Source organism: Lolium rigidum, chromosome 2 (genome assembly GCF_022539505.1).
Source record: "Lolium rigidum isolate FL_2022 chromosome 2, APGP_CSIRO_Lrig_0.1, whole genome shotgun sequence".
NCBI lineage: Eukaryota > Viridiplantae > Streptophyta > Magnoliopsida > Poales > Poaceae > Lolium > Lolium rigidum.
In genome coordinates this window covers 236246308-236270713 of record NC_061509.1, presented here as the reverse complement: position 1 = coordinate 236270713, position 24406 = coordinate 236246308, and the positions used below count along the sequence as shown (strand labels likewise).

At 47.5% G+C, this 24406-nt stretch overlaps 2 protein-coding genes across 2 annotated transcripts; one reads left to right on the top strand and one right to left on the bottom strand.

Moving 5' to 3' along the window:
- Positions 1-4854: 4854 nt before the first annotated feature.
- LOC124688360 (probable beta-D-xylosidase 7) lies at positions 4855-8541 on the top strand. Its single transcript, XM_047222047.1, has 6 exons — positions 4855-5262; positions 5579-5878; positions 5980-6149; positions 6323-6420; positions 7106-7870; positions 7952-8541. Exons 1-6 carry the CDS (start codon positions 4855-4857, stop codon positions 8539-8541), a joined length of 2331 nt encoding a protein of 776 aa, XP_047078003.1.
- A 1769-nt stretch (positions 8542-10310) lies between these two features.
- Positions 10311-11197, bottom strand: LOC124688358 (thaumatin-like protein). Its single transcript, XM_047222046.1, has 2 exons — positions 11133-11197; positions 10311-11046 (listed from the first exon to the last, which is right to left on the bottom strand). Exons 1-2 carry the CDS (start codon positions 11195-11197, stop codon positions 10311-10313), a joined length of 801 nt encoding a protein of 266 aa, XP_047078002.1.
- Between the last annotated feature and the right edge of the window lie 13209 nt (positions 11198-24406).

The following is a 24406-nucleotide window of genomic DNA, read 5'->3' as shown; positions in this document are numbered from 1 at the left end:
AAAACATCAACTGGCTCTTCGGCATCTCGTCAATAGGTTAGTGCCGGAAAATGCATAATAATGACATATAATGTGTATAAAACATGTGAGTATCATCATAAAAGTAGCATGGAACATAAGAAATTATAGATACGTTTGAGACGTATCACTACCGCGCGCATATGGCATGTGATAGGTGGTGCGTAGGAGGTATCCTACCGCTGCGCGGAGGTCCCGCGCAATACTGAAATGCGCACCATGTAGCTGCTTCACAAAAAAAAGCCCTTCCGGCACCCCGAAAATGGAAAAACCGTCGCCCGTGGTTCGGATTGGAAATCCGTGACCGGGGCCTTGCTTCCCATCCTAGGGCCCACGCACGTGCCAAATATGGCCTCGTTCCGACAAACTATGTGGTGAAACGGGCCGTTTCCTACTCATTTCCCCTAAAAGCCATAGAACTCCGGACGTGATAGCCCTGTTCGTGAAGGGTTTTTCAAGATAATTGCCGTATCCCAGTTCCGTCTTTTGCAGTGGTTACTAGGACACATAAAATGACGCCACGCGGCTCCGCTCGAATTTTTGGCTTCGTTTACTTCGCCAACTGTGCAAAACGGGGCCGCCGGGACATGCGGTATGGCCGTACCGGGCGCGCGGTTGCACCCGTCCGCCAACGCGCGAAACGGAAAACATTTAGCACATAAGATGATGCGTCATAGACCTAAAAACATTTTTCCCTCCATTTAATGAGCGAAGGAAAGTGTCGCCCCAGTTCAAATCCGGTCAGTTTCCAGCGGATTCGGCGGGACACCGCAGGAAGCGGGAGGGATTCCCAAATGGCTACCGCGCGCATATGGCATGTGATAGGTGGTGCGTAGGAGGTATCCTACCGCTGCGCGGAGGTCCCGCGCAATACTGAAATGCGCACCATGTAGCTGCTTCACAAAAAAAGCCCTTCCGGCACCCCCAAAATGGAAAAACCATCGCCCGTGGTTCGGATTGGAAATCCGCGACCGGGGCCTTGCTTCCCATCCTAGGGCCCACGCACGTGCCAAATATGGTCTCGTTCCGCCAAACTATGTGGTGAAACGGGCCGTTTCCTACTCATTTCCCCTAAAAGCCATAGAACTCCGGACGTGATGGCCCTGTTCGTGAAGGGTTTTTCAAGATAATTGCCGTATCCCAGTTCCGTCTTTTGCAGTGGTTACTAGGACACATAAAATGACGCCACGCGACTCCGCTCGAATTTTTGGCTCCGTTTACTTCGCCAATCGTGCAAAACGGGGCCGCCGGGACATGCGGTATGGCCGTACCGGGCGCGCGGTTGCACCCGTCCGCCAACGCGCGAAACGTAAAACATTTAGCACATAAAATGACGCGTCATAGACCTAAAAACATTTGTGCACATATGCTAGGGACATATGCAAGTTTTTAAGCGGTTACGACGCTCCGGTGATCCGTATCTTCGGAAACCCTAGGGCGGGGACCCCGCAGATCTACCCCTATAGCTTTCTCCGTGTGACGGTGTTACAATGGATTTTTTTTATTTGCTTTGGTTTGTTTAGGACATATTTACATGGGAAACCATAGGTTGGGCTTACTTTACCATAAAATAGGCTCCGTTTTAGCCGTACCAGGAGTTTGCACATATAGATCCTGGATTTTCACCAAGTGCTGGCCCATGTCTGCGAAAATCGTCAACGCCGGGTACATGCAAGGTTAGCCAAACACTACATCACACTTGTGCACATATGCTAGGGACATATGCAAGTTTTTAAGCGGTTCCGACGCTCCGGTGATCTGTATCTTCGGAAACCCTAGGGCGGGGACCCCGCAGATCTACCCCTATAGCTTTCTCCGTGTGATGGTGTAACAATGGATTTTTTTATTTGCTTTGGTTTGTTTAGGACATATGTACATGGGAAACTATAGGTTGGGCTTACTTTACCATAAAATAGGCTCCGTTTTAGCCGTACCAGGAGTTTGCACATACAGATCCTGGATTTTCACCAAGTGCTGGCCCATGTCTGCAAAAATCGTCAACGCCGGGTACATGCAAGGTTAGCCAAACCCTACATCACACTTGTGCACATATGCTAGGGACATATGCAAGTTTTTAAGCGGTTCCGACGCTCCGGTGATCTGTATCTTCGGAAACCCTAGGGCGGGGACCCCGCAGATCTACCCCTATAGCTTTCTCCGTGTGACGGTGTAACAATGGATTTTTTATTTGCTTTGGTTTGTTTAGGACATATGTACATGGGAAACCATAGGTTGGGCTTACTTTACCATAAAATAGGCTCCATTTTAGCCGTACCAGGAGTTTGCACATACATATCCTGGATTTTACCCCTACAGTCTATAATCTGCCTGAGTTTTGGGACCATTTCCACCCTCCGATGCTCGATTTCTGACGACACACAATATTGATACACTTAAGAACTTGAGACCCACACACGATACAATTAAAACACTTAAAAAACTAGACCCAAGCACGAACCGAAACACTTAAAGAACAACACCCACACACAGGAACCAAAACACTTAAAGAACTACACCCACACAGGAACCAAAACACTTAAAGAACTAGACCCACACACAAACCAAAACATTTAAAGAACTACACCCACACACGAACAAAGAACTTAACACTGGGTCGACGCATGACCCGCTAGACACACGGACTCGACACACGCACATATTAATCAGAGAAGTCGAAATCTTCGTCCTCGCTGGGGGTGTCCTCTGAAGCGGTAGTTGTGAGGTTCCACGACCGCCGTTCATCATCCTCCCCCCATGTCGACGCCTCTCGTTTGGCATACTCTGCTTCAACCGCGGCCTTCCTCTGCCGCTTTCCCGCCCTCCTCTCTCTCCTGTACGTCTGCTTGCTCTTCCAGAATGCGCGCTCTGCCTCGACGTCTCCGGGATGGTCTCTGCGCCACTGTGCCATGAACTGCTCGTCCGCTTCGGTGGTATCAATCCGCCGCTGGCCAGACCTGTACCGCCGCGCTTCACTCTGTGAGCGAAGTAGCGGCTCAGTAGAGAGACTCTGGGCTTCCGCCAGAGACCTGACCTCCGGGAAGTTCAATTCGTGGCGCGGCCGGCCAAACCTCCAAGCCGCAACGTCGTATGCACGGGCAGCAGCCTCCTTCGTATAGAAGGTGCCGAGCCACACACGCACACCACCGGCGGTGATTTCAGACGCGAAATGGCCCGCAGCCCGCTGGCGAACGCCGATGAAGCCCGTGTTGCTACGGCGACGAGGAGCCATCTCGACGGCAGCTGAGCTCAGAGGATTCTGTGGTGTTTTTTGGATGAGAGAGTTGATGAGGAGAGAAATGTTGCTGGTGATGTTAGTGGAGAAGACATGGCTATATATAGGACGACGTCGGCTGAAATGGCGGGAAAACTTGGCGGGAGAAAATGGGCGCGAGAAGAATGGCGGGAAAAAAGGGCGGGAGGGAAGGAGCGGGGAAAAATGGCGGGAATGTTGGAGGAAAAATTGGCGGGAAGCTGTGCCGAGGGCCTGGCCGTCGGCCTACATAGGAAATGGCGCGAGAAGAATGGCGGGAAAAAGGGCGGGAAGAAGGAAAAGTTGGCGGGGAAGCTGTGCCGACGGCCTGGCCGTCGGCCCACATCACGCCGTTTGCCACCTGTTGACGCCGTTGTCGGTGGCTGTCGGTGGCCCCACCATCTGTCCATGTGCCGACGGCTAGGTTACGTGCCGTCGGCACAGACTGGGTTTGTGCCGACGGCTAAAGTGTGCCGACGGCGGCCGTCGGCTCTGGGGGTTCTGTGCCGACGGCCACTTTACTGGGCTGACGGCGAGTGAGGCTGTGCCGACGGCGGCCGTCGGCACAGATTCTGGCCGTCGGCACGTCGGCGGGTTCCCGTAGTGAATAGACTCCGGTTTTTGTTAATAATATTGGCTACTTTTGTTGCAAATCGATCTCCAGCAAAACAATTTGTTGGTTTAACCATTTTATTGTGACATTATTTTTTAAAAATGTTGCGACTTTTTGTTGTAAAAGTATATTTTTTTGTATACGGGGTGACTGTTTTTGTTGTAACTCCCTCTACCCTAGGGACAAATCAGCACGGTGACATATTTATCGTAAATACCGGGAAGGATAGAGCTAAAGAGATACACTTTTTCGTTCTTAAGTGAAGAAGTTAGGACCGCGTGGATTGATTTCTCAAAAATTAAGGGCCAAAATGCTAAACTGCGTTGCGGCTTGTTCTGGACGTTAGATCTCCATCGGAAGGTTGGGAGAACGACCGATTTTGGGCAACTTATCAGCCCACCGACGCCTAGCGTCCGCCATATATTTTATTTACGAATATATAGTCAGAATCTTTGTAAGTCATTATGAAGTTTTTTATATACCAGAGAGGCAAGTAAATCTAAAACATTAATTGCCATATTTTGAGACCGAAGACTTAGTATTTTCCATAGCTGGAAAAAATGGCCAAACTCCCTTATCAATCGACTGCCCGGATCCCCTCTAAAATTGGAGAGCATTAAAATAGTTTCAGACATATAAATCGTGGATATGATCGCATCGCTGGATACTTGGATGGGCAGTATCGAAGACATTACATTTCAACTATAACTTTCTATAGTAGGAGAATATATGGCCATCTTACTCTTATATATCGATGGATTGCCCGGATCGAATACATCTCTTAAATTGGAGCATATTAAAACAGTTCTAAACATATAGATCGTGGATATGATTTAGTTGGATACTTGGATCAATTGGCTCCACTCCTAGTAGCCCATACTCCCATGCGTGCCCTTATATACACACGCTCGCCATAGCCAAGCCAGCCAGCATTCATCCGCGCACCGACAGTGTGACACACGCACACGCCGCCATGGCACGCCGCACACACGTCGTCCAAACTGCCACGGCGGCAGCGCTACTGCTCGTCTTCGTCCAGCTGCTCACGTCGTCGTCAGCCGCCGACCCGCACCCGCCCTTTTCCTGCGGCGCGCCGTCCAGCGCCCCGTTCTGCGACCGGAAGCTGCCGATCGAGCAGCGGGCCAGGGACCTGGTGTCGAAGCTGACGCTGGAGGAGAAGATCTCGCAGCTCGGCGACGAGTCGCCGGCCGTGGCCCGGCTGGGCGTGCCGGCGTACAAGTGGTGGTCGGAGGCGCTGCATGGCGTGGCGTGGAGCAGGGGCATCCACCTCAACGGTTCTCTCCACGCCGCCACCAGCTTCCCGCAGGTCATCCTCACCGCCGCCTCCTTCAACCCGGACCTCTGGTACCGCATTGGCCAGGTACGTACACGAACACACTTACTAGGCTATAATCTGGCAAACGTCACCAACCGGGTATTACCACTTTTGGTTTTTGAACACCTAGCTATAGCTACCGGTACGAAACGTGGGTTCGTAAGAATTTTTGCGTAAGTGTAGGATTATTAGCTTCTGAGTTTGACAAAACTCCAAATCGTTCGCGCGATCTGTAATTCTATCGTGGGATAGATTGCGGTGACCTTCTAGAACGAGAAATACCATAAGAAAACAGAGTAATAGAATAGAATCAGCGACAATGAGAGTATCTTCTGAACTTCATTATTTTCCATGGCCACAGGCGATCGGGACGGAGGCGCGGGGCATCTACAACAACGGCCATGCGGAGGGGCTCACCTTCTGGGCTCCCAATATCAACGTGTTCCGGGACCCGCGGTGGGGCAGGGGCCAGGAGACCCCCGGCGAGGACCCGACGATGTCGGGCAAGTACGCCGCCGTGTTCGTCCGCGGCGTGCAGGGCTACGCCATGGCCGGCGCCATCAACTCCTCCGACCTCGAGGCCTCCGCCTGCTGCAAGCACTTCACCGCCTACGACCTCGAGAACTGGAAGGGCGTCACCCGCTTCGCTTTCGACGCCAAGGTAATGCAACCGCTGTCCTACGTAACCTCGACAACTCGGTGTCGTCGTTTTTTTCTTAGAAGACTGAACTGATGTCTGATGATATGCGCATTTTCGTTCAGGTGACAGCGCAGGACCTGGCCGACACCTACAATCCACCATTCAAGAGCTGCGTCGAGGAAGGCGGCGCCAGCGGCATCATGTGCTCCTACAACCGCGTCAACGGCGTGCCCACCTGCGCCGATCATAACCTACTGACCAAAACCGCAAGAGGGGACTGGGGGTTTAACGGGTAAGAAGGGTTCAGTAAAGAAGTGCAAAGTGCTAGTACCTACTATTACTTCAGAAAAGACTAGCCTTGAATTATTCAGATTCCGAAAAGACTTGGCCTAATTATCCAGAAAAGAAAGACTAGCTTGCGTAGTGAGCAGTTACTGACGCTTGCAAGTTTCATCTGTTGGCCAGCTATATCGCTTCCGACTGTGGCGCCGTGGCCATCATCCATGACGTCCAACATTATGCCAAAGAGCCGGAAGATGCAGTTGCAGATGTCCTCAAGGCCGGTATGTGTTTTCAAGCATGACTCTAGCTAGTTGATACATGTTAGATGACCTGCTACAGTTCTCAAAAGATGAGTAAACACTTTCACAATAATAACTGAAAATTAAAATCATAATTCTTGCATAAGATAATATAACAAATGTGTAGAGGTTAGGTTAGGTCCCTACCAAAAGTTGATTTGATTCTTCATTTGATCCCACTACTAAATCTCTCTATTATTTTTTTGGCTGATTTGGGCACTTGAATCCGTTAGAATAATTCATGCCTGGCCACTAAATATCATGATATCATCCAGCTGCTGTCCCTTACAAAAGGAAGACCACCTCAGCATGCAAGTTCAGAAGTGCCGAAGTGCTTATGCAGCAAGGCTGGTGTTTGATCAGGTGGCACAAGTCAACAGTGACAGTCCAAATCGATCAAACCAATAATGCGACAACCCACACACCTGCAGCAAAGCAGCAATAGATAATTAAACGAAGGACTTTCTTAATAGTAAAAGAACCGTGCTAAGAGAAACTTCAGTAAAGAAATGGTTACCATCTGTATTCTGTAACCTGAAACCCTTTCAGGAATGAGTAAACCCTTTCACCTAATGGGCATGTTTTACAAAAATAGCCTACAGACTCATAGTATGTCCGTAGGTCTCTCCGTAACCTCACAGTCCGTAACTCTAGGATTATTGTTCAGGATTGGACGTGGAATGCGGTGGCTACACGCAGACGCACGGCCTGTCCGCGATCCGGAAAGGGAAGATCACGGAGCAGGACATCGACAGAGCCCTCCACAACCTCTTCACAATCAGGATGAGGCTGGGTCTCTTCAACGGCAACCCCAAGTACAACCGGTACGGCAACATCGGCGCCGACCAGGTGTGCAAGCAGGAGCACCAGAACCTGGCCCTCCAGGCGGCGCAGGACGGCATCGTCCTGCTCAAGAACAACGGCGCCGCCCTGCCCCTGTCCAGGACCAAGGTCTCCTCCATCGCCGTCATCGGGCCCAACGCGAACAACGCCGGGTTACTGCTCGGAAACTACCACGGGCCGCCGTGCATCTCGGTCACGCCGCTCCAGGCGCTCAAGGGGTATGTCAAGGACACCAGGTTCGTCGCCGGGTGCAACGCCGCCGTCTGCAACGTGTCCAACGTCGGCGAGGCCGTGCACGTGGCGAGCTCGGCGGACTATGTCGTCCTATTCATGGGGCTGGATCAGGATCAGGAGAGGGAGGAGGTTGATCGGCTGGAGCTGGGGCTTCCCGGGATGCAGGAGTACCTCATCAACAGCGTAGCTGACGCCGCGAAGAAGCCGGTGATCTTGGTGCTGCTTTGCGGTGGCCCGGTGGACGTGACGTTTGCAAAGAACAATCCCAAGATCGGCGCCATTGTCTGGGCTGGGTACCCGGGCCAGGCTGGGGGCATTGCCATTGCCCAAGTCCTCTTCGGCGAGCACAACCCCGGTGAGATTTCTTTCACAGTTTCACTCATTCTGAACATCTTCATCAGGTATAATTAAGCTGTACTAATTGCTGGATCATCAGGTGGGAGGCTGCCGGTGACGTGGTACCCGAAGGAGTTCACGGCGGTGCCGATGACGGACATGCGGATGCGCGCCGACCCGGCCACGGGCTACCCTGGACGCACATACCGGTTCTACAAAGGAAAGACCGTGTACAGCTTTGGCTACGGCCTCAGCTACTCAAAGTACTCCCACAACTTCGTGTCCAAGGGCACAAAGCCACCATCCAAGACCAATATCGACGGTCTCAAGGCTATTGAGTCAGCGACAGGCACCGTGAGCTACGACGTGGAGGAGATCGGCGCCGAGACGTGTGACAAGCTCAAGTTCCCGACACTTGTGAGAGTGCAGAACCACGGGCCCATGGACGGAAGGCACCCCGTGCTGCTCTTCCTGCGGTGGCCGAATGCGACCGACGGGCGGCCGACAAGCCAATTGATCGGGTTCCAGAGCGTGCACCTAAGGGCGGCGCAGACGGCGCACGTGGAGTTCGAGGTGAGCCCATGCCAGCACTTCAGCCGGGCGGCGGAGGATGGCAGGAAGGTGATCGACCAAGGGTCGCACTTCGTCGGGGTCGGCGAGAACGAGTTCGAGATTAGTTTCATGGCTTGAGTTTCATGCTTGTGTGTTCAGGCGATGAAGCTATAGATTATATCCACAGGACGTACTGGTGTAGTCACCTACATGTTTTATGTCTTGGCTTCTTTTCTATGAAATGGAGCTGGGGGTGTGACCCCTGTTGATCTAAAAAAATGTCTAACTTATGTGAACAAGAGAATGGATAGTTTACAGTCGGCATGGTAGAAGGTAGAGGTAACAAGCGTGTAAAACCTCGTACCACCATCTTAAACTTATCTCCCAATAAATTGAGGAGTTTGGAAGTTTTTGCATCTAGTCATTCCCCTAACCCTAAACTTAACTTTTAATCCTTGGCCATTTCTCACACCCAAATTTGTATGCATGAACATCAGTTCTAATACATCTCATCTCAACACTATAAACAATTCAAACCTTGTCTTATCTACAACACACATTGAACATAAATTTTAAGTCACAAATTTAATATTGTTTCAAACTCAAAGCAAACACAAATTCAATTGAAATCGACCACATGAAACAAAAGTTCATACTCTCCCAAAAGGTTTCTTGGATTTGATCCCTGTCAACCTTGGCATCAAGAGAGACACTCGTCCATGCATAGTACACAGTTTCATCCTCCTCGGTTTGTAGTTCGGCAACCTTTTTTTCTTCACAAACATTTCGTTAAACACCTCAGAGGAGGAATCAACCAGGTCGGCATCAACGACATCGGAGGCCACAGTAGGCACCAGACGGGGAGGTGGAAGGGCAGTGGGCCACCGTAGGTGCCTAATGGAGGGGGAGGGGGGCGACAACAACACAACCTGCTTCTGATCCACCACATCATCTTTGGCCTCGCTGGCCGTGGCGACACTTGGGAGGCAGGTTGAATGCGATAGAGAGCGCGAGGCGGTTCTTGCCTGCCGCGGCTAGCACATGAAGTGGTGCCTCTATGCTAGCGCGGCGGATAGCATGACCTTGCCCTGCTTCTTTGTCGCCTAGGAGTCGGGGGTGAGATTGTGGGGATTCGAAGAGTGGAACGATCCATTCCCCCAGGCGTATCTTCAAATGCCATTGTCTTACCTACATTGAGGTGGCTTCGATCGCAAAGGAAGACATCGTGTTTTTGCGCCTGCTAGAGTGACCTACCCCGCGGAGCCTGACTAGGCAGTTTTGTGTTTTTAGCTGGGTGGTTCCTGGCATGTTTTACACCTTAAACTAAATATGCTTTCTTTGTACAGTGGTTTCGGTTTTCCCTCTTGCTTAATGAAAAGGCAGTGCTCCTGCCAGTTGCTCCAAAAAATTCCCCCAGAGATGGTACTAGAGGCAAGGTCAGGTGATGATTTCGGACAGAAATGCTTGGTACAAAAAAAATGCTGATAGTGATGAACATAAACAAATGGTTTTATTTTCCTACACTTGAGACAAGTGTTTGTTGAAATATATTGCCTTGCCTCATCAAGTTTGGACTTTTGCTTGAGTTGCCTAGTGCATCAATCGAAATTTTTATGATCTTTGGCTATTTTTGAGAGTTAATATATTTGTGCAAAATGTTATTGTATCGCTAAGATTTATTTTTAAATAAGTAGCTGAGTGAATTTAGGGAAAAGTTTAGAGATGCTATCACATAGTGTATACATGTAACGATTTTAGTCTAAATATCACATAGTTTATACGTGTACCATGCCAGTACAAATATATTCATCGGTAAATACATATGCGCCGCAGGTATACGCAATATTAGTTGGTTTTGCTAGTGGCGGTCTGGAAGAGGGCGCGCGGCGTGCTGGTCCTGCCAGTGATCAAAGCTGGGCTACACGACCGGGCGCGGCGCCCCATCTGGACGGGCAGAAGGTGACCACGTATTCCGGCGCGTAGCAGCGCGGCGCGACGGCGGCCTGGTCGTACGCGTAGCTGTAGTAGCCAGGGCAGGCGTCCTTGAACATGCGCGAGTAGACGCTGCCCCGGCATGTCTCCGCCGTGCCGTACGCGCCGCGGCAGCAGAAGGCGTCCAGCCCGAACGCCAGGCGCGCGCTCCTGCACGCCACCACCGTCGTCTTGCCCTTCCCGCCGCCGCTCCTCACCTGCAGCTCCGGCGGGCACAGAGCGTTCATGTCCTTGGCGCACCCGGCGATGAAGCACTTGCTGCTGCGGTTCGCCGGCCGGGTCCACACGGCCACCGGGAGGTTGTACCCGTCCACCACGCTCACGTCGTAGGAGGAGCTCCCCTTGCTCTGGTCCTCGTGCAGGTTCACCTCCACGAGCGTGGCGGGCGGGGCGCCGATGGACCCGTTGCAGGCGAGGTGTCCGCCGCAGTCACCGGTCAGGCAGCCGCCGTTGGCGCCCGTGAAGTCGCAGCCGGTGCGGCCCCAGATGCGGCCGTTCCAGGTGGCCGGCGCCATGACGCGCTTCGACTGGCCGGGCGGGAGGAAGAAGCCGCCGTCGCCGATCACGGGGTGGCCGGAGTTGGGCGCCGCCGCCGGCCACACCGGGAAGGGGCACTTGTTGTTTACGTGGAACGTGACGCCCACCACCGACCCTGCAAAACCATATTACGATGATGTATAAGTACGTGTTCAGTACAACGCAAAACGCAGCACTTGAACGTGTTGGCCTTCGCCGCCAGCACAGACTCACCTGGGAGAACCAGCGCGAGGATGCACAAGAAAACCAGAGGAAGAACAGCCATCTCTCCAATCTGTTGAGGAGGACACCTGCAATGCAAATGGAGATGTAGCCGGCCGAGCTTTATACTTGCAAAATGCAGGGAAAAGATGAGGACTGATTGAGTCTAACTAAGCCTACCTAGGACTGGGAGGAGGAGATTAGCATTAGTGTGACTTGCATTGCAATGGAAGTAAAGCTAGGGCATTATGAGAGCGGCCGAGTGCAGAGACCTGCTGGGCCGAAAAAAGATTCGGTGGGTAAGAACATTTTATCTGTTAGCACTAGCCAAGCTTGAACTGTTGAACACTTCAGTGGAGACGCCCTGCTCGGTGCGGCGAGTGCTGAGGGCCGGAGGCGGGGCTGCGGGCAGTGCACGGGTGGGCGCAGTGCTGCGGGGCGGTGGCCCGGCGTGTGCTCTAGGTGGCTTGGCGGCCACTGGGGCTGCGAGGGCGGCATGGTGGCTGGACCGGGGAGCTCGCGCTGCTGCGGCCGACGGCTCGATCTTGGAACCCTGTGTTGGCGCTCGTCGAAGCTCCCTCTCTATGGCGGTTGGCGGCGCCCGCGGAGCTCTTCTCAGTGAGCTTGGTCGGCAGTGGTGGTGCGACTTGGCTCTTTAGCCCCGCGCGGTGCGGGTGGTGGCAGTGGAGCTCGCGGAGCTCCTTGGTCTGGTTGTAGTGGTGGTGGCGGCTTGTGTGTGGCGGTGGCGCCGCTTCTGCACATGAGGTGTGTCTGTGGAGTGCGGGCCGGCAGGGTTCGGCCTTCTTCTCGCTGTTCGGCTACGTGAGGGTGTGGTGGCTCGTATGCTCCCGGCGAAAGCTTGACCGCACGACATCTGTGGATGTCGCCATCCTTCTTGGGGGCGGTCATGGAGCTCTCCGACCTTCGCTGCCCTCGGGCTCACAACTTCGGGTGAAAATCTAGATCCCGCGGGATCAGACGACGTTGTCTCTTTGTTGTTTCCCCTCTTGAGGGCGTCGTCTTGAAGTTGGTGATCCCCTTCGTGCTCTCCGGCGGCCTGGACACACTGGGCATCTGGGTTGGCAGGAGGTCAACCGGAGATGCGGGTGTTCCGGGTGGAGACTTGTGAGACCAAGGTCTGGTTGCGGCAAGGTCATGTTAGTCGGCTCCGTTCCGACGTGTCCGAATATCTTCGTGGTGGTCTCCTCTTGCTGTGAAGTCGAAGCTGCTCTTGGGCGGTGTATGATGACCTTCGAGGGGCGGTCCGGTGAAGGTCCTATTCGGCGCTTATTTTGCGCATCTCCTCTCCGAGGTTGAATTCAGAATCGGAGCTGCCGGTCTCTTCTCGAAGAGTCATCTGTTTGGCATAGGCCGGCTTGAGCTTCTTGTGTAGCTTTTGTGGTTAGCCAGGGTGGCTAGGTGTGCCCCTTGTGGCGGAGTGAGTGTGGTTATGGGTGTGCTTTGGCACTGTTGTTGTTGGTTTTCGCCCCGTTTTTTCCAAAAAACTGGCACCTTCTGCTGCTTAATGAATAGATGAGGCAAAGCTTTTTCCTCTGTTAAAAAAAAGAAAGATGGTGTAGCTGAGGACGTCGGGTTCTTGCCCAACCGCTTCACTATTTTTTTTCTCTCAAAAAAGGAGGGATGGTCGACCTCAACTATCTAACGATTTTGGGGGCCCTAGGCGAGACTAAAATTTCATGCCTTAATATAGAAACCACGACAGTAATAATGATATATACGTAAAAAAAACATGTCGTTAATAACATTTAAATGTATCCAAACATGGTAGCATATGTAATAATTTATACATAATATCTTAAATTTTTCTTGTAACATTTCTTGATGCAAAGTCACTAATGATGGGATCGATGTCGATGTCATCCGATAATTTCTTCTCGATGCATAATATTGCCAAACCATTTAACCTCTATTGAGTTATTATTGACCTCAAATAGTTCTTCAATAATTTCAACTTTAAAAAACTCTTTTAGCCGATGCGACAATCACAAGCATAGTAAATAAGATGCGATAAGCAATGAAGATATTAGGATAACAATCCACTTCTCTAATATGTTCAAAAATATCCATTGCAGACATTACACCATTACACCATCTGGCAATGTGAATATCATCATCTTTAATTCAGAAATAAGATATACCTCAACATTACATGAACCACCTTTAAGAGAAAAAGTTTCTGCAAATCTTCCGCAACCCTCTTCAAGTTGACTACCACTTAAAATAAAAAACCAAAGATATCTTAAACGTCATGATTTCTTTAAATCTTTTCTTCAAAGAAGTTCGTGGAAATATACTTAGAAATAAAAGAGTATTTTTAGTGGGCAGTCGCGAACGGTTACTCTGTTACCGGCGGCTGCGGATGGCGATGGGGATCGGCGGAGCGCTAATCGGTGCAGACAGCGGGAAGAGCCGAAGATGACAGTAGATTGATCAGGAATTCAGGATGATGTGAACCGACGCTGGAACTATCTCTCATCGAGTCGTCCAGTCGTCTAGTCATCTTGGAATCAGGATCTGCGTAGCTGCGTGATATACTTGGAATAGGGCCTCCAGATTTTTTGGGCCCTGGCAGCCGCACACCCTGCCCACTCACTAGGGCTGGCCCTGCTAACGATGTACTGTGAAGTATACTGCGGTTGCAATCGACGAGGTCATGCCACATGGAGTCATAAGTCATGTGAAGCTCTTAACAAATAGTTAACCGACCTCTTGAGTACAATATTCCACAAATGTTTATGGGAGGCAGTTTTGCACGTATTCTATCCTTATCTTGTCAAGCAAATCCGTCGAATAAAAACCCTTTAGATTTCAGATCGTTGAGTTGAAAGACTCTGCAAGATTATTATGCACATAGTCAATTTTGCTCACTTCACTGAATTGGCTTCTGGCCCATAACTTGGAGTGGTGTATTTCCAAGTATTCCTTCACTTTTTCATTTTTTATAACTGCCTCATGTGATAGTTGTGCTTCTTCACACTGCAAGCCAAAGATGCTGGCCACAAATTGTCGGTATACACCTTTCCTTTGAATTTCTTCCCAAAATTTGCAGCAAGGTGACACATGCATTCCCTATGCTCTACTCCAGGAAACACATTGTCCACGACTACTTGTAAACTCTTGCAAGCATCTGTATGAATTACCAACCCATTGGAATGTGCAAGAGCACGACGCAGATTCTGCAAAAACCAAGTCCAGCTCTCCTCAATCTCTGCCTCCAGCACGCCATAAGCAACTGGAAATGCAAAATTGTGTCCAACAACTACACAAGCTGCTACTAACTGTCATTTAAACCTCCATGTGAGAAAAGTAGCATCAATAGCAAAATAGGGCCTGCAGCCTTCTAAAAAACCCCGGCGACAAGCCTCAAAGCAGACAAAAACCCTTCTAAAGCATTCCTTGGTCATTGTCATTCCCCTCAATGTGTACTCCACGGTGTGGTGGTCAATATCTACAATACTACCTGGGCTGGTCTTCTCCACTTCACCCTTAAATGAATACAACAGTTTAAAACTTTCCTACCAATTACCATAAATAGAATCCATAGCATGTTGTTTTCCATTGAAAACCCTCATGTATGGCACCTCTATCTTGAACTATTCTTTGAGCTTCTTCTGCAGCTCCTTTGTACCCACTTGATGGTCTTCTGTCACCCACCGTTTTACTTCTTCAGCCACCCATCTTGACTTGGCTCTAGTGATTGTTTCCTTCCTCAGGGTTGATTCCAGGCATGTGTGCCTAAAAGGGTTTATTTTGACTTGAACATTCGTGCTATTTCACATATTAGACGCGTGCATCCTCCATGGACAATCTTCAGTCGAACAGTGCACTCTGTGACGTGTACTCTGTCGCTCTTGTCAACTTCAAATGTACGCTCTTCCTTGATGCAGTATATCACAAGTGCATTTCTACACTCACTCATGGATGCAAAGATGTTACCTTCTTCCATCTGAGGGTTTGCAGGGTCCCATTCAATAGCTGGAAGGTCTTCGTCCTCACCCTCCTCATCATCAATCACAAAACCCTCATTGTCAGACTCATCTCAGTTTTTAGCCCGACATGGCTGTCGTAAATTCCGCACAACATCAGAATATAGCCTCTCTTCATCATCGATGTATTCAGGGTCCACTTCTCTTGGGACCCTACTGCCGGTGCCCATGTTTGACGAGCCACCACGTCGCCGTGCACTAACTGAAGCTCCCCTAACTGAACTGTTCTGGCTAGAGCTGCCATTACGACGACATGAATTTGTCCGAGAAGGTCCAACTGCCGGCACAACCACATCATTTTGCAGCCTCACATGAAATTGCTCTTTCTCCTTATGCTTAGCAAACATGGTAGCGAGCTCTTCATCATTACTAACTTTCACCCAATCACTTCCCCCATCGTAGTATTTGAATTCCACTTCATCATGCAAACCCCAAGGATATGGGCCGCAAATTACCTCCCCAAATTGTCTAAAACTCAAATTACAATCCATTGGCAACCGATAATCAAACCCTCCTTGGAATTTCTTTTGATATTTTGCATCCACTATGAATCACTCCCTTCTAATGTTCACCAAGAAAGCAAACCGCAATTGCATCCTAACCAACCAAAAACAGAGAGGCAATGAGCACACCAAAAGCAAAATCAAACGCAATGAGCACTCCATGTCAAATTGACTGTTGCACTGCACAAGAAAGCTCAATAGGATCAAGGCTTACCCCTCGGGAACCCAATCGTGGACGCGGCGGGTCTCCGGCCCGACGCCTGCCTCTCCAAGGTCGTCGCCGCCACTAGCCATTTCGTCGAGCAGTTGGAGGGCGCAGTGGCGGAACGAGCGACTACGTCGCAAGACGGTGGGGGCAGAGCAGGTGCTGCTGGAGGGCAGGTGGTGGCGGCGCAGGTGGTGCCAGCAGGGGCGCGGGTGGTGGCGGGAGCAACGGAACGTTGTGTGGCTGTGTGGCGGGAGCAGGGGTAGTTCGGTCTTCACCCAATTTGTCATTGCGCGGTCCTACCTGTAAGATCCGGCCCCACTTTCAGTAACGGCACGAGAAAAAAATGTTTGAAGCCTGGCCGTTTGGCCTCGACAGAGCGGCTGCGCCAGAAGCGGTGGCAAAACTGAGCACCATTCTGCTCTAGTGGCAAAACTGAGTGTTGCGCGGGCTGTAGTGGCAAACCAATAATTAACCCTTTTAAAATAAATTAGGAAATGACCATCAGATAATACACAATCAGAAGAACATGTCAATGAATGCAGGTAGTCCAATTAAAACTAACTGGGAACTCTAATAATCATAACTGTCTAGGAATTGAAGTGAGAAAATAACAGCCAGAACAATTACATTACATGTAGTCCTAAATCTTTCCTCCACCTTGTACACGAATTATAAGCTATTTACTTGTACAAGCAGGATCTAGCTAGTTGCTCATATATGTAAATATATCAATAAAACACATGTATTATGCAATCTTTTTCTCAGGAACATTCAAAACTACGACGTGATAGAGTTATAACTGGATGGAAGAATCGTCGGGGTTTAATAATCGAGGGAAGGTTCAGATCCCAGGATAAGGAGCTCATTTGGACATCCCAGGCAACTCCAGCAGCCAAAACTTTTTTTTTCGAGAGTACGCCAAAGGCGTACCTTATTTCTATCTATAAATGTTCAAACACTACCCGGCCAGCCAGGGGGTCTGAGAGGGGCAAAACAATCCTGTCCACCCGTTTTCACCACTACAGTAACGCTGCCCATCCACTTTTCACCCTGGCCGTCGGATCTGGTAATTTTATCCTCACTCCTTTGTCTTCCAAGCAGGTCTATGAAATGTGGGACCATCTGTGTGCAGGGTCCAGCAGTCGGAGGCAGCCATTGCTGGCGTGTAGTTGACGTGGGAGTTAGAAATCTTTGTGATGTAGCTTTTCTTCAGTTCCCCGGCAACGGCGCCAGAAAACAGGCTTGATGCGCGTAGATGTACACGTCCGTTGGGAACCCCAAGAGGAAGGTATGATGCGCACGAGTGGCAAGTTTTCCCTCGGAAAGAAACCAAGGTTTAATCGAACCAGGAGGAGCCAAGAAGCACGTTGAAGGTTGATGGTGGCGAAATGTGATGCGGCGCAACACCAGGGATTCCGGCGCCAACGTGGAACCTGCACAACACAACCAAAGTACTTTGCCCCAACGAAACAAGTGAGGTTGTCAATCTCACCGGCTTGCTGTAACAAAGGATTAACCGTATTGTGTGGAAGATGATTGTTTGCGAAGAAAACGAGTAAAACAAGTATTGCGAGTAGATTGTATGCGATGTAAAGAATAGGACCGGGGTCCACAGTTCACTAGAGGTGTCTCTCCCATAAGATAAAAGCATGTTGGGTGAACAAATTACAGTCGGGCAATTGACAAATAGAGAGGGCATAACAATGCACATACATGATATGATAAATATAGTGAGATTTAATTGGGCATTACGACAAAGTACATAGACCGCCATCCAGCATGCATCTATGCCTAAAAAGTCCACTTTCAGGTTATCATCCGAACCCCTTCCAGTATTAAATTGCAAGCAACAGACAATTGCATTAAGTATGGTGCGTAATGTAATCAACAACTACATCCTTAGACATAGCATCAATGTTTTATCCCTAGTGGCAACAGCACATCCACAACCTTAGAACTTTCATCGTCATCGTCCCAGATATCAATGGAGGCATGAACCCACTATCGAGCATAAATACTCCCTCTTAGAGTTAAGAGCAAAAACTTGGCCAGGGCCTCTACTAATAACGGAGAGCATGCAAGATCATAAACAACACATAAATAATAGATTGATAATCACCATAACATAGTATTCTCTATCCATCGGATCCCGACAAACACAACATATAGTATTACGGATAGATGATCTTGATCATGTTAGGCAGCTCACAAGATCCAACAATGAAGCACATAAGGAGAAGACGACCATCTAGCTACTGCTATGGACCCATAGTCCAGGGGTGAACTACTCACTCATCACTCCGGAGGCGATCATGGCGATGAAGAGTCCTCCGGGAGATGATTCCCTCTCCGGCGGGGTGTCGGAGGCGATCTCCTGAATCCCCCGAGATGGGATTCGCGGCGGCGGCGTCTCGGTAAGGTTTTCCGTATCGTGGCTCTCGGTGCGGGGGTTTCGCGACGGAGGCTTTAAGTAGGCGGAAGGGTAGGTCAAGGGGCGACACGAGGGGGCCACACACTAGGGCGGCGCGGGCCCCACCCTGGCCGCGCGGCCCTGGTGTGGCGGCGCCTCGTCGCCCCACTTCGTTATCCTTTCGGTCTTCTGGAAGCTTCGTGCAAAAATAGGACCCTGGGCGTTGATTTCGTCCAATTCCGAGAATATTTCTTTACTAGGATTTCTGAAACCAAAAACAGCAGAAAACAAGAATCGGCTCTTCGGCATCTTGTTAATAGGTTAGTGCCGGAAAATGCGTAAATACGACATATAATGTGTATAAAACATGTAGATATCATCAATAATGTAGCATGGAACATAAGAAATTATCGATACGTCGGAGACGTATCAGCATCCCCAAGCTTAGTTCTGCTCGTCCCGAGCAGGCAAACGATAACAAGGATAATTTCTGGAGTGACATGCCATCATAATCTTGATCATACTATTGTAAACATATGTAATGAATGCAGCGATCAAAACAATGGTAATGACATGAGTAAACAAATGAATCATAAAGCAAAGACTTTTCATGAATAGTACTTCAAGACAAGCATCAATAAGTCTTGCATAAGAGTTAACTCATAAAGCAATAAATCAAAGTAAAGGTATTGAAGCAACACAAAGGAAGATTAAGTTTCAGCGGTTGCTTTCAACTTATAACATGTATATCTCATGGATATTGTCAACATAGAGTAATATAACAAGTGCAATATGCAAGTATGTAGGAATCAATGCACAGTTCACACAAGTGTTTGCTTCTTAAGGTGGAGAGAGATAGGTAAACTCGACTCAACAATAAAAGTAAAAGAATGGTCCTTCAAAGAGGAAAGCATCGATTGCTTGTATTTGTGCTAGAGCTTTTATTTTGAAAACATGAAACAATTTTGTCAACGGTAGTAATAAAGCATATGAGTTATGTAAATTATATCTTACAAGTTGCAAGCCTCATGCATAGTATACTAATAGTGCCCGCACCTTGTCCTACTTAGCTTGGACTACCGGATCATCGCAATACACATGTTTCAACCAAGTGTCACAAAGGGGTACCTCCATGCCGCCTGTACAAAGGTCTAAGGAGAAAGCTCGCATTTTGGATTTCTCGCTTTTGATTATTCTCAACTTAGACATCCATACCGGGACAACATGGACAACAGATAATGGACTCCTCTTTAATGCATAAGCATGTGGCAACAATTATTATTCTCATATGAGATTGAGGATATATGTCCAAAACTGAAACTTCCACCATGATTCATGGCTTTAGTTAGCGGCCCAATGTTCTTCTCTAACAATATGCATGCTCCAACCATTAAGGTGGTAGATCTCCCTTACTTCAGACAAGACGGACATGCATAGCAACTCACATGATATTCAACAAAGAATAGTTGATGGCGTCCCCAGAAGCATGGTTATCGCACAACAAGCAACTTAATAAGAGATAAGGTGCATAAGTACATATTCAATACCACAATAGTTTTTAAGGCTATTTTGTCCCATGAGCTATATATTGCAAAGGTGAATGATGGAATTTTAAAGGTAACACTCAAGCAATTTACTTTGGAATGGCGGAGAAATACCATGTAGTAGGTAGGTATGGTGGACACAAATGGCATAGTGGTTGGCTCAAGGATTTTGGATGCATGAGAAGTATTCCCTCTCGATACAAGGTTTAGGCTAGCAAGGTTATTTGAAGCAAACTCAAGGATGAACCGGTGCAGCAAAACTCACATAAAAGACATATTGTAAACATTATAAGACTCTACACCGTCTTCCTTGTTGTTCAAAACTCAATACTCGAAATTATCTAGACCTTAGAGAGACCAAATATGCAAACCAAATTTTAGCAAGCTCTATGTATTTCTTCCTTAATGGGTGCAAAGTATATGATGCAAGAGCTTAAACATGAGCACAACAATTGCCAAGTATCACATTATCCAAGACATTTTAGAATTTCTACATGTAGCGTTTCCCGATTCCAACCATATAACAATTTAACGAAGAAGTTTCAACCTTCGCCTTGAACATTATGAGTAAAGCCTAAGGACATATTTGTCCATATGCAACAGCGGAGCGTGTCTCTCTCCCATACAGTGAATGCTAGGATCCATTTTATTCAAACAAAAACAAAAACAAAACAAACCGACGCTCCAAGTAAAGAACATAAGATGTGACTGAATAAAAATATAGTTTCAGGGGAGGAACCTGATGATGTTGTCGATGAAGAAGGGGATGCCTTGGGCATCCCCAAGCTTAGATGCTTGAGTCTTCTTAAAATATGCAGGGATGAACCACGGGGGCATCCCCAAGCTTAGAGCTTTCACTCCTCTTGATCATAGTATATCATACTCCTCTCTTGACCCTTGAAAACTTCCTTCACACCAAACTTCAAGCAAACTCATTAGAGGGTTAGTGCACAATTAATAATTCACATGTTCAGAGGTGACACAATCATTATTAACACTTCTGGACATTGCACAAAGCTACTGGACATTAGTGGATCAAAGGAATTCATCCAACATAGCAAATACGGCAAAGCGAAATAAAAGGCAGAATCTGTCAAAAACAGAACAGTCCGTAAAGACGAACCTGAAAGGGGTACTAGACTTGCTCAAATGGAAAAACTCAAAACTAATGAAAGTTGAGTACATATCTGAGGATCACGCTCTTAATTTTGCAGATTTTTTCGAATTTTCTACAGAGACTTGTGCCAGAATTCGTGACAGACAGCAATGCTGTTTCTGCGCAGCGATCCCAAATATAACATCAACTTTAACATAGAAAATTTACTTGGCACAAAAACATGATAAGGAGAGGTTGCTACAGTAGTAAACAACTTCCAAGACTCAAATATAAAACAAAGTACTGTAGTAAAAATATGGGTTGTCTCCCATAAGCGCTTTTCTTTAACGCCTTTCAGCTAGGCGCAGAAAGTGTAAATCAAGTAACATCAAGAGTAGAAGCATCAACATCATAACTTGTTCTAATAATAGAATCAAAAGGCAACTTCATTCTCTTTCTAGGGAAGTATTCCATACCTTTCTTGAGAGGAAATTGATATTTAATATTACCTTCCCTCATATCAATAACAAGCACCAACGGTTCGAAGAAAAGGTCTTCCCAACACAATAGGACAAGATGCATTGCATTCGATATCCAAGACAACAAAATCAACGGGGACAAGGTTATTGTTAACCGTAATGCGCACATTATCAATCCTCCCCAAAGGTTTCTTTTTAACATTATCGGCAAGATTAACATCCAAATAACAATTCTTCAATGGTGGCAAGTCAAGCATATCATAAATCTTTTTAGGCATAACAGAAATACTTGCACCAAGATCACATAAAGCATTACATTCAAAGTCATTGAATTTCATTTTAATGATGGGCTCCCAACCATCTTCTAACTTTCTAGGAATAGAAGTTTCAAGTTTTAGTTTCTCTTCTGTAGCTTTTATGAGAGCATTTGTAATATGTTTTGTAAAGGCCAAATTTATAGCACTAGCATTAGGACTTTTAGCAAGTTTTTGTAAGAACTTTATAACTTCAGAGATGTGGCAATCATCAAAATCTAAATCATTATGAGCTACAGCAATGGGATCATTGTCCCCAAGGTTGGAAAAAATTTCAGCAGTTTTATCACAAGCAGTTTCAGAAGTTTTAGGAATTTCAGGCAGTTTTGTACGCTTTGCACTAGGAGTAGAAACATTGCCAACACCAATTATTTTACCATTGATAGTAGGAGGTGCAGTGATACGTCTCCAACGTATCGATAATTTCTTATGTTCCATGCTACTTTATTGATGATACCTACATGTTTTATGCACATTATATGTCATATTTATGCATTTTCTGGAACTAACCTATTAACAAGATGCCGAAGAGCCAGTTCTGTTGTTTTACGCTGTTTTTGGTTTCAGAAATCCTAGTAAGGAAATATTCTCGGAATTGGACGAAATCTTCGCCCAGGGTCCTATTTTTGCACGAAGCTTCCAGAAGACCGAAGAGATAACGAAGTGGGGCCACGAGGGGGCCAGACCACAGGGCGGCGCGGCCTGGCCCTTGGCCGCGCGGCCCTGTCATCTGGGCACCTCGTGTGGCCCCCTGACCTACCCTTCCGCCTACTTAAAGCCTCCGTCGCGAAAACCCCAGTACCGAGAGCCACGATACGGAAAACCTTCCAGAGACGCCGCCGCCGCGAATCCCATCTCGGGGGATTCAGGAGATCGCCTCCGGCACCCCGCCGGAGAGGGGATTCATCTCCCGGAGGACTCTACACCGCCATGGTCGCCTCCGGAGTGATGAGTGAGTAGTTCACCCCTGGACTATGGGTCCATAGCAGTAGCTAGATGGTCGTCTTCTCCTCGTTGTGCTTCATTGTTGGATCTTGTGAGCTGCCTAACATGATCAAGATCATCTATATGTAATTCTATATGTTGTGTTTGTCGGGATCCGATGGATAGAGAGTACTATGATTATGGTGATTATCAATCTATTGTTTATGTGTTGTTTATGATCTTGCATGCTCTCCGTTATTAGTAGAGGCTCTGGCCAAGTTTGTACTCTTAACTCCAAGAGGGAGTATTTATGCTCGATAGTGGGTTCATGCCTTCATTGACACCTGGGACAATGACAGAAAGTTCTAAGGTTGTGATGTGTTGTTGCCACTAGGGATAAAACATTGATTCAATGTCTAAGGATGTAGTTGTCGATTACATTACGCACCATACTTAATGCAATTGTTTGTTGCTTAGCAACTTAATACTGAATGGGGTTCGGATGATAACCTGAAGGTGGACTTTTTAGGCATAGATGCAGTTGGATGGCGGTCTATGTACTTTGTCGTAATGCCCAATTAAATCTCACTATATTTATCATATCATGTATATGCATTGTTATGCCTTTCTCTATTTGTCAATTGCCCGACTGTAATTTGTTCACCCAACATGCTTTTATCTTATGGGAGAGACACCTCTAGTGAACTGTGGACCCCGGTCCTATTCTTTACATATCATACAATCTACTGCAATTGTGTTTTACTGTTTTCTTTGCAAACATCTTCCACTCGATACGTTTAATCCTTTGTTACAGCAAGCCGGTGAGATTGACAACCTCACTGTTTCGTTGGGGCAAAGTACTTTGGTTTTGTTGTGCAGATTCCACGTTGGCGCCGGAATCCCTGTTGTTGCGCCGCATCACATTTCGCCACCATCAACCTTCAACGTGCTTCTTGGCTCCTACTGGTTCGATTAAACCTTGGTTTCATACCGAGGGAAACTTGCTTCTATACGCATCATACCTTCCACTTGGGGTTCCCAACGGACGTGTGCATCTACGCGTATCAAGCTAAATTTCCGGCGCCGTTGTCGGGGAGATCAAGACACGCTGCAAGGGGAGTCTCCACTTCTCAATCTCTTTACTTTGTTTTTGTCTTGCTTTATTTTATTTACTACTTTGTTTGCTGCACCTAAACAAAACACAAAAAAATTAGTTGCTAGCTTTACTTTATTTACTGTCTTGCTCTCTTTATCAAAAACACAAAAAAATTAGTTACTTGCATTTAATTTATTTTGTTATCATGTCTAGTCATGTACTTGTTTTTATTTTCACTAGTTAGACTTAATGGAAAACAACAAAAAAATTAGAGATCTTTATGAACTATATCTTGAATTAGGACATGATGTGTTTGAAGAGAAAATTAAAAAACCCATGGAACTTTGTTTGCAAAATAGTTGTAGCAATGTTATTAGCATGAACTCTTTGAACACCATTATTGCTAAAGCTATGGAAGAATTAAAGCTTGGGGAAGCTGGTTGTGATATTTTTAGTCCCCCAAGCATGGAGGAGAAAATTTACTTTAATGATACTTTACCTCCTATATATGATGCTTGCAATGATGAATATGATATTTTCAGTCCACCTACTATTGAGGAGAAAATTAATTATGATTACAATATGCCTCCTATGTATGATGATTATGGTGATGAGAATAATAATGATAGCTATTTTATTGAATTTGCTCCCACTACAACTAACAAAATTGATTATGCTTATGTGGAGAGTAA